We start from the raw sequence: 14,459 nt of genomic DNA, 5'->3' as shown, positions 1-14,459 counted from the left end.
GTTCATCAAAGTCATGAAGTATGTATGCATATGTATATATGTATACATATACACATATAGTTATACATATATGTGTGTATGGGCACTTAGTAAGGGCACTTAGTTTCCTAATGCTCAAATTGTCCCAGCTCTCTGGAACTAACATATTCCAGGCTCATCAGAAGTAATCAGTTATTTCTCCAAAGAGCCCTGGATCCTTTCAGTGGAGAATAATATTCAGAAGCCATGATCTGGGATCTAGGTGTGTTCATTGCTATGGGGGCACTGCTAATCTCAGACCTTCTTAGTAAACAAAGCTAGGGATTACATGTATAAAAACATAAACACATATCCTTACACATATTTACATCTTATTAATTTCTATATCTAATACTGCCTCTTCGAATCCAACACCTTAGTGACTATTCTAGCTCTCTCCATTTCCATGTTTGCAATTCCCTTCTTCAACAGAAGAATCTGCTCCCATCATCTTAAATATATTTTCATGTTTGATAAATCCGTGCTTATGTAACCAATCTCCCATTATCATCTTTCCCTTGTCCCTGGTGTGGATGTCCTCCTTAGTCTATGCCAGATAGCTCTGCTTTGTGGTTCCTGCCACACTCTGACACCCTATGCTAGGGACTAACCCTCACCCTCAAGTACCATCCAGTGATTTAAAGTTTTCTGACATATTTATTAGTCCTAGAATATCCATTTGGTTTGAAAATTCTTGTGTGCTAGTAATCTACAAGTCTATTTTTTGACTGCTTACTCTTGATAATGGGTCCAGTTCCTCCCCTCTTCATGTCTTATAATTTAAAAAAATGTATTCTGTATTATGCATATAAAAACAGTGAAAAGTGTAATTTGTGTCTGTTCAGAAATGGCATGCCTTTCATTCTAGGTGGTTTAGGTGAGGGACTTACCCTTCCGAATCTCCCACAGGTTTACCTGAGCCAGAGCTGGGCAGAAGCTTTAATCAGATTCAGTTCACCTTCCGTTAGCCCAGTCCCTAACTTCCCATGCCTTATCTGCCAAGATACTGAGTGATTTGATCTTTTTAGTGTTTTAACTGGAATAAGTCTGTTTTACATAGTTCAGATTCATATTTGATTCCAACCCTGGCAATTAAGTGTGATGTGCAAAGCTGCATGAATTTCTTCATTTATGAGGCTCTCCTCCACTGCCACTTTCTTGGCAAAATTCCAGGGAAAGGGGGCAGAATTTGTTGGGTCAAGTGCTTACTGCCCTTGCAGACCCATCTCACCAGCCCACAATGCTGTCAAAAGTTTGCCTGGTTTCCTCTTTCCTGCAAAATCTCCCAGTCCATGGCAGCTCCGATTCTAACATACTAGCTAGCACTCAAGGCAGGCATTTGCCCCAGGTATAGAAGCTGCTGCAGTCTCTGCTTATTTATGAAGAATTTATTGCTCTCTGGGATTTATTTCACCTAGATTTGTTTGTATGTACTATTCTGCAGCAGCTCCAATAAAGAGTATGTTTATTTTAACCTGGAATTTTTCTAATGTTTCCACTGGATCAAAGTTCTTTTGTATTTTATACACAAACCAGAAGTAAAAGTCAATTGCACCGTTTTTTTTTTTTTTTTTTTTTTTTTTGCGGTACGCGGGCCTCACTGTTGTGGCCTCTCCCGTTGCGGAGCACAGGCTCCAGACGCGCAGGCTCAGCGGCCATGGCTCACGGGCCCAGCCGCTCCGTGGCATGTGGGATCTTCCTGGACCGGGGCACGAACCCGTGTCCCCTGCATCGGCAGGCGGACTCTCAACCACTGCGCCACCAGGGAAGCCCTCACCATTTTTTTTAAATGAAACTTACTTTGGCTTTGAGTTCAAGATAGTGAACACATGCCTCTATATCTTCTCCTCCAGTTTAAAGGAATAAACAAGTGACTATACCATCAAGATGTAGGGAATGGGGGGATCTATTATCAGACCAGAGATTTCAGCACACATTCAAAGACAAAATGGATAAAAGAGTATGAACTGGGTGGCAGAGAAAAGCAAGCACTAGCCTAGCAGCCTCCCAGAATATGCTTCTGGGGCGGTGTGTCTGAGCAGTCCAGTACAACCCCAGAAAGGCTCTAGCATCAGAGACTGCTAGAAAATTAAGGAAGGAGCTGAGAAGTGGGGCTGATATTAGTACAATTAATAATTGAAGGTCTTTATATTGACCAATTGTCCCTCTTCCCTATGCTTACATGCTTATAGCCAGGTGTCTACCCCCTTGACAAAATACACAAACAGTTCTCTAAAGGGTATGTAGGTATACATACCCGAGTAAAACCTTCCTTTTCTTGGTATGTGGGAGTCCCCACAACATAAAATCTGGTTTAGAGCTGAGTTTGAGACCCAACTTCTTATCCATAGATGTGTCATGTGGGGAAAGTTACTTAAGTTCATTGACTCAGTTTCCTCATTCATAAAATAAAAGTACATCCATCACAAAAGGTGGTTGTGAGGGTTTAATGAAATCATGTATACAGAAGTGGTTAGCACAGTGCCTAGAACATAAAAAAACATTCAACAGATGATAGCCATTGTCACTTTTATTGTTATTGATGAATTAGTTTTATGTAGAAAGGAGGAAAGGAATCCAAAGGTTAGGTTTTGGAAAGAGTAGTATCTCTTCTAATTAGATAGCAGAGAAATAGGTCAGAATGAGTATGAATGCATGGGGATGTAGATTACAAATCAAAATCCTCACCCCACTTTCCTTACCAATACCTAGTTGTGTAGAACAAGAAATCAGTATGTATAAGGACTCCAAAGAACCTAGAAATATCTATTATAAAACTGCATTAAAACAGTACCCACCTGAAGTTCCATATATATTCAAACAAAATTATTTTTTTAGCGAAAATTCATCGTGCTATTTGTGTTTCCAGGACATAAGACAAAGGATTTTTTTTTCTTTTTAATATAGAGTATCATTAACGTCCAAAATTGTGTCCAAAGAATCTTCAGTGTTCTGCAGTAAGGAGAACAAAGGACCTAGTGCAATATTAAAATGCTTTGAAGTCTTGTGATTTACACTAAAAATTAATGCAAATATTGCTCAGTACATTGGTATGTTTTAATATAAAAATATTTTTACATCACATGGGAGTAAATATTGCTGATCTAGGGAGATATGCCATATTTCTCACTGACCCTGCCACACTGATTTAAGATAGATCAAGATTTTTAGGTCCAAACCAAACAGTAACAACAGAATTTTACTAAACTTGTCTACTTACTCTACTTATTTTAAGTTGATACTTAAAAAAAAAATACTGAGGTCATCACACAAGATGATTGGCCAATTTGACTTTTAAATCAATCAAAAGGGTTTTTACATATTAATATTGAAGAAACCTTAGTGATTAGCCTACAGATTTCAATTTTGAATCATCTTTGGTCTAAGTAATATCTCCTAAAAAACATAAATGTAAATTACTTTATCAAAATAGTTGCTCAGAACAATTGTTGCTTAAATTTCATTGTATCATACTGTACACCTATGTGTTGCAACTAGTGAGGATACTCCAAAGCTGATATAATTTTAGTTTCCCTAACTTGTCCTGAACCTGCTTATGTTCACAGGCCCATTTTCTCTGATTTTACAGTCTAGTTGTCAGTGACAGGCACAGCCGAATTCTTTCTTTGTTCATCTGTCAGACTTTCTTTCAATAATTTCCATTTGTGATAAATCTCCAACCTGTCTATATGTTTCTAATGGGAAATCAATGAAAGATTCAACCTTAATCATATTGGAGACATGAGGAAAAGGGACTCAACCCACAAAAAGCCACTTTTTGGTGATTGATATCAGCTATGTTTTCATTCAAACAAAGTTTTTCCTTCCCTAATCTTGATCCTATGGCTCTTTAACTACAAATGTGATATTAGTTTTCCTTTCACTGATTCTGTAACTGTCTTTGGTAATTATTAATTTAATGAGGATCTTGAAGTAATATCCACTTAAGGTAAAACTGTCAAGAAAATGTAATAATTTACAATCAAGTTATTCCAATTTCTCATTAGGAGTCTAAATTCATTCACTCAGTCAAAAATATTTTTTAAATAATAAGAATTATAGGCAAGGCACTCTTCTGGGTAATTGTGTACCAGAAATACCAAGATGGGCAAGCCTCTGCCTGAAGAGATGACAGTCTAGTTACTTCCCAACAGAGGAGATGTTCAAAAGTACTGACAGATCTAACTCCTTTGAGCACTTACTATCAAATATACTTAATCACATGCTTAAAATTAAGCCATTTTCTTTTGGCATACATAATATTAACTATCACATCACCTGTGGAAAGGTAATGTAGAACATTATTTTGAAAGAGACTATGCTCTAAATGTGAAAGGATACCTATAAAAAATGCAGTATCCAAAACAGCAAATATATTCAAGCCAAAATTTACAAACAAAATGTACAGTTACAAATAGACTTTAGTGAAGATTTTACTCCAAAAAAATTCTACCCACTAATGCATTAAATATAAATGCATTTGAATTAGCAATGTAACTTTTAAAAAGTATGTAATTTATGAAAAGTGTTCATAAAAATGGTTTTCTGAAAAAGGTCTTGTCTATAGAATTTCATATTTATTAAGAAGAGTGAGATAGAAAGCTATGCAAAGATAAATCCAAATATCCCAAGAGTTTAGTCAGAGCAAATTAAACTTTTGAATGAAATAATAACATAACTAAAAAATTATGAGAAAAAGAACTTGACTCCTTAATTTATCACATAACAGTGTATACATTTGAAAAAGATGTTTTTAGAGGGGAGTCTTTTATGGTTTTAGCAAGGTATCATATAAGGAAACAAATTAAGTCAACATTATGTTGAAAAACATTTCCATGTTATCTCTTTTTAGTGGAATGGTAAAATTTTGCCCTAACATAAATTCTATCACTTCAAGTAACTCCTTCCTAAACATGATATATAAAATGGAAGCCATAAGAAAATTAGTCTCATTGTCAGGTCTGTTTTTTAATCTTTAGGTAAAAATAACCAATCAATTTAGCCTTCCTGTAATATTCCTTCTCCATACTATCATTTATCATACTTGAATGTTTTTAAATAGGCATCTTTAATTTAGGATGCCATCTCCTAAGAGTCATTTATAGTGTCTTATTTGTATGGGTAGGAGAATTCATCAAACTTAATAAATAGGCTCAAGTCACATTTTTAGCCCAGACCTTTTTTGGTTGTACTTTATAGAAAATATTTATCAAAATATTAGCTTTGTTGCTGTAAAAATGTCTGCTACCTTTTGAATGTGATTTTTAGTAAAATCTTAGTATCACTTTATAAAGAATGTAGGATATACTTTTATGTTTGGCTTTCTCAAAGAGATACACTTTAGTTAAAGCTAGTTGGCTTAATACTGGCTCAGAATTTAAAAGATGATTTTACTTAACGTTAATTAAACTGTTTTTTAGCTGTAAGCTCATAATTTTAACACTTGGCTTGTCTGCTACACTATTTTTGAATAGTAATGAAACACTATGTACTATTTCATTTGGATGATGTTTATATAAATATGTAACCAAATATTGGAAAATTTTAAATCAACGTGCTACTAACAATGAACTCTAATACTTGGACATTTTTTATGACTCTCTCTCTTAATACACTAAAACATTCAATAACTGTTATTTGCACATTATGTGAAAAATTAATTTTTGACAAAATTTTATTCAGAACATTAGGAAAATCATACTCAAAACGCAGAAATAATCAGACTCTATATAACAACGCTGCATAGATAGTGGTATACAAGTTCCCTGACGCTAAGTGACTTCTTCCTAACTAAAACTTCAAGTCACCAGGTAGAAGATGGTAGAGGCATTATTTACTCTCTCTGAGGCTGGAAAAAACGGCTTTAATGGTGAGACGTCACACCATTTAAACAACAAAGATTAGATCATCCCCCAATTTAATTCTATTCCCTTCTTGTTATTTCTCAGAGATGAAAACTTAGAATGTAAGGATTATTGGAAGGGAATAGGAGGTAAATTACCTCTTAGGAGATACCCTGATCCATGCCTGCTTTAATCCGAGAAAACACTGCATTAAGTTTTAAAAATTACAACCACACCATTATGCTTAAGTAAAATTGCCAATATGAATACTTTTTTACATAATACATTACATGTATACATGAAGAAAAATCACCTGTTTCCAATCCTTTGACCTTCAGTAGAAAAAAGTGTTACCAGTAATGGGGATCTGAAAAATAGTTTTCATGACAGAGCATTAACTCTAGAGATCAAAATCATTTCTCAGTACTGAAAATAGCCTAAATCAACGACAAATGGCTAAATTTCTTAAGATCACTTTTTGAAAGGGAAGACAATTTATTTTGGAAGGAATTTGCAGCTGGAAACATTGTTCATTAAGAAAACATTGTTACCCTGAGAAAGACCCTTAAAACTGCCAGTGCTTTCATAGGCCCCTAACAATGCATGAAGGAGCAATTTGTAGGCTCTAGCTTCTTACAGTTACCTATATGAAGAATGTCTTGACCTAAACAGTGATTTGGGCTTCTCTGTGATACCGATAACAGGTCATAGCCAAGTAACTAAACGTGATGGACTACAAGCAAATTTTGCATTCATTTTAAGCAGACTTCTTCCTTTTCCCTTTTCTGAGAGAGAGCTTGTAATTCTTCAAATGGCCTTGAACTCAAACCTACTGTTCACAAAAAATAATCTTCTGTAAGCAAATTGGTAGTTTTCTTATAATAGTAAACAAATTGTCTGGTTTACATTCTTTAATCTATGCCTAGAAAATAAGGCATTAGTAATTCTTCATTGGCCACTGCAGAGCAGAGTGTCTTCTTTCTAATCAGAGGCATATGCAAACATTCCTCAAAGTGCATTGTTATTATTTTTAACATCTCTTATGCATTTACAAAGTCAACATTTGTGACTCCCTACATATTTTTAGTATAAAATAGTGCTTATTCCCAACACCTTACATATACCATAATTACTGGAGAAAAGACAAAATGAGAGCAGCTACAGAAGTAACAAGATATTCTTTACAAATAAAAATACAATATGCAAAAAATGGCAAGTTAGTGATAACTGGTAGAATGAACTCCCAACAATATTCCACTTTGGGTTCCAAATTAAGATTTGACAAGTTTGAAGCCTTGTCCTGTGTCCAGCACGGTAGGAAGAAACCAATTCATTTTTAATCTTTTCAAGCACCTAAAACAAGTTTTGCAGATCCAAAAAAGGTTCAGACCACACAACCAATTTGCCAAATGCACTAGTGGATATGTAATACGAGGAAAGTACAACATCCAGTGCTTGGCCACATCGCTTCCCGTTGGCAAATGCAGAGTGTAGTCACTCCACCGTTTTGACACGCCATACACTGCTTTCACTGTGCGTCCCTTTTCAGTCCAGCAGATGTTATTAGTGGAGTTGCAGTTATATTCTACCCAGTCTTTTGTAAAGTCACCCAGCTGCGGTGGGTCAGCGTCTTCAATATCTATTGTTTTTGTCATCTCTGCTCCTTGCACTGCAATGTACTGGTCATTGATTTTTCTCACTTCTTTCACCCAGGGGGTTGAATTCTCACTGTCTAATATGATAATAAGTCGGGAACAGAAGGAACCATTCTTTTCTCGCCACCATTCTAAAAGTGTGTCAAGGCGTAGTATGTCTCCACCTGTGAACAACAGAAAGTTCAGTAGAGCAAGAATTTCTGAAGTGTCTTACTAAGAATACTCTTTTGTCTTAAGTGTATTTTCTTTAAGTTCTTAAAATATGTAAGAAAAAAAAAAGAGGGAGCCTTTTTTTCAAAGTATCTCTTTCAGAAGAATTTTTAAAAACAAAAAACAGACTTTCAGCTTCAGGTGAAAAATCAAACCAAAAAAAAAAACCAAAACACCCCCAACCCCCCAATCATCCTGTTATTCACATTAAAGGGGTATGCTATGATAAAATAAAATTATTTTATAAAGTTCAATTTAGTGAAAAAAATTAAAATTATACAGCAAAGCAAATATGCTACATCAGGGGCAGCAAATTATGGCTCGTGGTCAAATCCAGCCTGCCACTTGTTTTGCATAGCCTGAGAGCTAAGAACTGATTTTACATTTTTAAATGGTAAAAAAAAATTTTTTAAAGAGAAGTTTGTGACATGTAAAAATTATAGGAAATTTATATTTCATATTTCTATAAATAACATTCATTTATTTATATTCTGTCTATGGCTGCTTTTATACTACAATGGTAGAGCTAAGTAGTTGCAACAGGGACTTTATGGCCTACCAAGCCAAAAATATCTGGTCCTTACAGCAAATGTTGGCTCACCCCGTTCTACACTTCTAATGAATTAACTTATCTTCTCATATGTAGCTACCTACGAGATGAAAAACACCCTTCCTACCAGTAACAAGAATGAATTTGGAATGGGTTTATTTTTAAATCAGTTTTATACCTGAACAACAATAAAGGATTAAAAAAACATATACCAGAAAGGTCTAAAGTAAATATATTTCTGACTTAAAAATATATCTTACAGCTAGTATTTACATGTGGTTCATTATGGATGGTTTTTTTTGCATTAACTTTTGATTTTTAAATATATTGCATTAAAATGTTATCTTCATCATTTAATTTTTAGCACCCTCTTAAATTCTGTGCCCCAAGCAACTGCCATGCTCACCTCACCCTAGTCCTGGCTCTGTCTCAAATGGTATTCTAATCCCGTCATTCCAATTCTAGGAATTTACCCTAAGGAAAGGGCAGAAATGCAGACAAAAAAATACATATAAAGCTCATCTTCCCACTGCTATCTAAGATAGTGTAAAATCTGAAACTACTGGGGGAACGGCTATAAATTATGGTATAACCTTATGAGAAGAGGTTTATAATAAATGATATTTATAAAGAAATTTTAATGACAAAAATATCTATGATATTAGAAAAAGCATGACAGAGAAGTGTATCTACAAAAATAACAGCAATAGTTATTTCCGGGTATTTGGATTTCAGGTGGTGTTTGTTATACTTCTTCATGTGATCCAAAATTTTTATGTTGAATATATGTTACTTTTATAATTAGAAAAAAGTTTTAACATGCTACAATCTACTAATACAAGTTCCAACAACCTAACTTCAGAATATGTATTTTTAACAAGAGCAACCATGCTCTTTGCTAAACTATCAAAATGACAATACTGAAGAGATAGAGAATCCTTTAGAATTTGGATTCTATTAATAATATGACCTATAAAGTCAGGGTATATGACATTCTTTATGAATAATTAATATTCTTTTATTCATCAGCCTGCTGTATCTTAGACTGTGACAATGAAAAATTTGTTTCATGAACTGCTCTTACACTCATACCTATCAATCATCTCAGAGACACTATTTTTCACATATTACTGTCTTTTTTTTTTTTTTTTTGCGGTACACGGGCCTCTCACTGTTGTGGCCTGTCCCGTTACGGAACACAGGCTCTGGACGCACAGGCTCAGTGGCCATGGCTCACGGGCCTAGCCGCTTTGCGGCATGTGGGATCTTCCCAGACCGGGGCACAAACCCGTGTCCCCTGCATCAGCAGGCAGACTCTCAACCACTGCGCCACCAGGGAAGCCCCAGGAGATATCTTTTTAAATATGATCAAGCTCACTTTTCTTTATGGCCAGTTTTATTAAACGTCTCTGGAGATGCCAGGACAACACAGATTACAAGAGGAGTTATACAAATTCCATCTGCCACAAAACATCATTGTTCTAACTTGCCTGCATCATCGTTCTAACTTGCCTTCTACAACTATTTCAATAAATATTCTTCAGCACACTCTACACTAATTCTCTTATAAACACACTCTTTAGATATCAGCAAGAAATTTAAAGCAGTATTAAAGCCCTTTATACTATTGCTCTTGTTTTGTTTTGCTCTGCTTTCTCCTATGAACAGTTTCTATGTTGCATTTGGCTTTTGGCCCAGATGCAAAATATTTACATTTATCTCAGATAACAGCCATCTGATTCAAGTAATCTAATTCAAGCCAACAGTTCAAGTAATTGAGACTGCTTTTTAAAGACTTTGTTTACCTGTGATAAACTGCTTTATAGGTTTTCTACATTTTTTTATGTATTTCTGTCTCTCTTGTCATTACCATAATTGTTTTTTACCCTCAAACAGGCAAAAATATCAGGTTCTACACTATGGAGCCCCATAAACGTAAGAAGACTACATATTCTAAGAAGTACTAACAGTAAAGGTATGGGATAAAGGGCACATACAGATTCTCTTTCTCACAGTGATTTTTGGACCTACTCTTAACTTGCTGAAGTAAAATTGAGTCGTGATGTTTCCAATTTAGACGTTTCTAGAAAAATACCTATTGATAAAGCTCACTGCTTAGAGTTCTTTGTCACTTGGCCTGGAATGAATTAAAGCATTTTCTTCAGGGCAGGGGTGTTCAATACTACTTCTGAGATAGAATCAACCTTTGAGGGTTGTTTCAGGCAGGCCAGGGCCAGGAACTGACTGAAAAGAGGACTCATCCACTGAGCCAGGTGCCTCAGGCCGTGGGGGAGTATACAGTTGCTGAATTATTATGGGACAAAAACCTAGCCTTCATGGGAAAGGGAAGGCCTGTCAAGCTATGCTTTCTCCATTTTTTTTTCCTATTTTTACAACAAAGACTCTCACAAAGAAAGTTACACATACACGAACAGATCTTCTGGCCTAATAGAAGAATTCTATAATGGTTAACTTATTGACATACTTAAAAAAATATTATAAAGATAACACTGCAGAATGTAACTGCTAGACATTTGCCTAAAATACTACCCTACTTTAGAGTTTGTGTTCATAAATTATTCCTTATTCATAGTGAATGAAAATTTAAGAACACTTTTATGCTATTTATCTTGGTGTCTATTACATTTCCTAAGAAATGAAAAAGATAATATAAATATCAGTAAACTGAGAAACAAGAAGTACTACAATTCTGCAGCCTGTGGAACAAAAACCACATTCACAGAATGACAAGATGAAAAGGCAGCGGGCTATGTACCAGATGAAGGAACAAGATAAAACCCCAGAAAAACAACTAAATGAAGTGGAGATAGGCAACCTTCCAGAAAAAGAATTCAGAATAATGACAGTAAAGATGATCCAGGACCTTGGAAAAAGAATGGAGGCAAAGATCAAGAAGATGCAAGAAATGTTTAACAAAGACCTAGAAGAATTAAAGAACAAACAAACAAACAGAGATGAACAACACAATAACTGAAATGAAAACTACACTAGAAGGAATAAATAGCAGAATAACTGAGGCAGAAGAACGGATATATGACCCGGAAGACAGAATGGTGAAATTCACTGCTGCAGAACAGAATAAAGAAAAAAGAATGAAAAGAAATGAAGACAGCCTAAGAGACCTCTGAGGCAACATTAAATGCAACAACATTTGCATTATAGGGGTCCCAGAAGGAGAGAGAGAAAGGACCCGAGAAAATATTTGAAGAGATTATGGTTGAAAACTTCCCTAACATGGAAAAGGAAATAGCCACCCAAGTCCAGGAAGCGCAGAGAGTCCCATACAGGATAAACCTAAGGAGAAACATGCTGAGACACACAGTAATCAAACTGGCAAAAATTAAAGACAGAAAAATTATTGACAGCAGCAAGGGAAAAACGAGAAATAACATACAAGGGAACTCCCATAAGGTTAACAGCTGATTTCTCAGCAGAAACCCTACAAGCCAGAAGGGAGTGGCATGATATACTTAAAGTGATGAAAGGGAAGAACCTACAACCAAGATTACCCAGCAAGGATCTCATTCAGATTCAATGGATAAATTAAAGGCTTTACAGACAAGCAAATGCTAAGAGAATTAAGCACCACCAAACCAGCTCTACAACAAATGCTAAAGGAACTTCTCTAGGCAGGAAACACAAGAGAAGGAAAAGACCTACAAAAACAAACCCCCCAAAATTAAGAAAGTGGTAATAGGAACATATATATCAATAATTATCTTAAATGTAAATGGATTAGATGCTCCAACCAAAAGACACAGACTGGATGAATGGATACAAAAACAAGACCCATATATATTTGCTGTCTACAACAGACCCACTTCAGACTTAGGGACACGTACAGACTGAAAGTGACGGGATGGAAAAAGGTAGTCCATGCAAATAGAAATCAAAAGAAAGCTGCAGTAGCAATTCTCATATCAGATAAAATTGACTTTAAAATAAAGATTATTACAAGAGACAAGGAAGGACACTACACAATGATCAAGGGATCAATCCAAGAAGAAGATGTAACAACTGTAAATATTTACGCACCCAACGTAGGAGCACCTCAATACATAAGGCAACTGCTAACGGCTATAAAAGAGGAAATAGACAGTAACACAATAATAGTGGGGGACTTTAACACCTCACTTACACCAATGGACAGATCATCCAAACAGAAAATTAATAAGGAAACAAGCTTTAAATGACACAATAGACCAGATAGATTTAATTGATATTTATAGGACATTCCATCCCAAAACAGCAGATTACACTTTCTTCTCAAGTGCGCACAGAACATTCCCCAGGATAGATCACATCTTGGGTCACAAATCAAACCTCAGTAAATTTAAGAAAACTGAAATATCAAGCTTCTTTTCTGACCACAACACTATGAGATTAGGAATGAATTACAGGGGGAAAAACACGAACATATGGAGGCTAAACAATGTGTCACTAAATAACCAAGAGATCACTGAAGAAATCAAAGAGGAAATTAAAAAATACCTAGAGACAGATGACAATGACAACACGACGATCCAAAACCTTTCGGATGCAGCAAAAACAGTTCTAAGAGGGAAGTTTATAGCTATACAAGCCTACCTCAAGAAACAAAAAAAAATCTCAAACAATCTAACCTTACATCTAAAGGAACTAGAGAAAGAAGAACAAACAAAACCCAAAGTTAGCAGAAGGAAAGCAATCATAAAGATCAGAGCAGAAATAAATGAAATAGAAACAAAGAAAATAGCAAAGATCAATACAACTAAAAGCTGGTTCTTTGAGAAGATAAGCAAAATTGATAAGCCATTAGCCATCAAGAAAAAGAGGGAGAAGACTCAAATCAATAAAATTAGAAGCGAAAAAGGAGAAGTGACAACAAACACTGCAGAAATACAAAGCATCGTAAGAGACTACTGCTAGCAACACTATGCCAATAAAACGGACAACCGGGAAGAAATGGACAAATTCTTAGAAAGGTATAACCTTCCAAGACTGAACCAGGAAGAAATAGAAGATATGAACAGACCAATCACAAGTAATGAAATTGAAACTGTGATTAAAAATCTTCCAACAAACAAAAGTCCAGGACCAGATGGCTTCACAGGTGAATTCTATCACATATTTAGAGAAGAGCTATCACCCATCCTTCTCAGACACTTCCAAAACATTGCAGAGGAAGGAAAACTCCCAAACTTGTTCTATGAGGCCACCATCACCCTGATACCAAAACCAGACAAAGATACTACAAAAAAAGAAAATTACAGACCAATATCACTGATGAATATAGATGCAAAAATCCTCAACAAAATACTAGCAAACAGAATCCAACAACAATGTTAAAAGGATCATACACCATGCATGATCAAGTGGGATTTATCCCAGAGATGCAAGGATTCTTTAATATATGCAAATCAATGTGATACACCATATTAACAAATTGCAGAATAAAAACCATATGATCATCTCAACAGATGCAGAAAAAGCTTTTGACAAAATTCAACACCTATTTATGATAAAAACTCTCCAGAAAGTGGGCATAGAGGGAACCTACCTCAACATAATAAAGGCCATATATCATAAAGGCAAACCATTCTCAGTGGTGAAAAACTGAAAGCAGTTCCTCTAAGATCAGGAACAAGACAAGGATGTCCACTCTTACCACTATTATTCAACATAGTTTTGGAAGTCCTAGCCACAGCAATCAGAGAAGAAAAAGAAATAAAAGGAATACAAAGTGGAAAAGAAGTAAAACTGTTACTGTTTGCAGATGACATGATACTACTATACATAGAGAATCCTAAAGATGGCACCAGAAAACTACTAGAGCTAATCAATGAATCTGGTAAAGCTGCAGGATACAAAATTAATGCACAGAAATCTCTTGCATTCCTATACACTAATGATGAAAAATCTGAAAGAAATTAAGGAAACATCCCCATTTACCACTGCAACAAAAAGAATAAAATACCTAGGAATAATCCTACCTAGGGAGACAAAAGACCTATATGCAGAAAACTATAAGACACTGATGAAAGAAATTAAAGATGATACCAACAGATGGAGAGATATACCATGTTCTTGGATTGGAAGAATCAATATTATGAAAATGACTATACTGCCCAAAGCAATCTACAGATTCAATGTAATCCCGATCAAATTACCTATGGCATTTTT

General features: G+C 35.3%; 1 protein-coding gene and 1 long non-coding RNA gene across 5 annotated transcripts in view; one reads left to right on the top strand and one right to left on the bottom strand.

Annotated features, from left to right (window-relative positions):
• Positions 1–14,459, top strand: part of LOC125965496 (uncharacterized) — a 61,661-nt gene that overhangs the window by 45,257 nt on the left and 1,945 nt on the right. Inside the window, exon 4 of the long non-coding RNA XR_007479439.1 lies at positions 10,173–10,251. This is a non-coding gene — a long non-coding RNA (uncharacterized LOC125965496). The remainder of the gene's footprint in view (positions 1–10,172; positions 10,252–14,459) is intronic.
• Positions 2,452–14,459, bottom strand: part of TMEM168 (transmembrane protein 168) — a 53,081-nt gene continuing 41,073 nt past the window's right edge. For all 4 annotated transcript variants that reach the window (XM_004269879.4, XM_049715217.1, XM_049715216.1 and 1 more), the window contains one exon: positions 2,452–7,680. In XM_004269879.4, coding sequence (XP_004269927.1) covers positions 7,133–7,680 — 548 coding nt within the window. In that variant the 3' untranslated portion in view covers positions 2,452–7,132. The remainder of the gene's footprint in view (positions 7,681–14,459) is intronic.

Source organism: Orcinus orca, chromosome 9 (assembly GCF_937001465.1).
Source record: "Orcinus orca chromosome 9, mOrcOrc1.1, whole genome shotgun sequence".
NCBI lineage: Eukaryota > Metazoa > Chordata > Mammalia > Artiodactyla > Delphinidae > Orcinus > Orcinus orca.
Note: the sequence above shows the minus strand (reverse complement) of the source record. Positions and strands in the feature narration are given on the sequence as shown.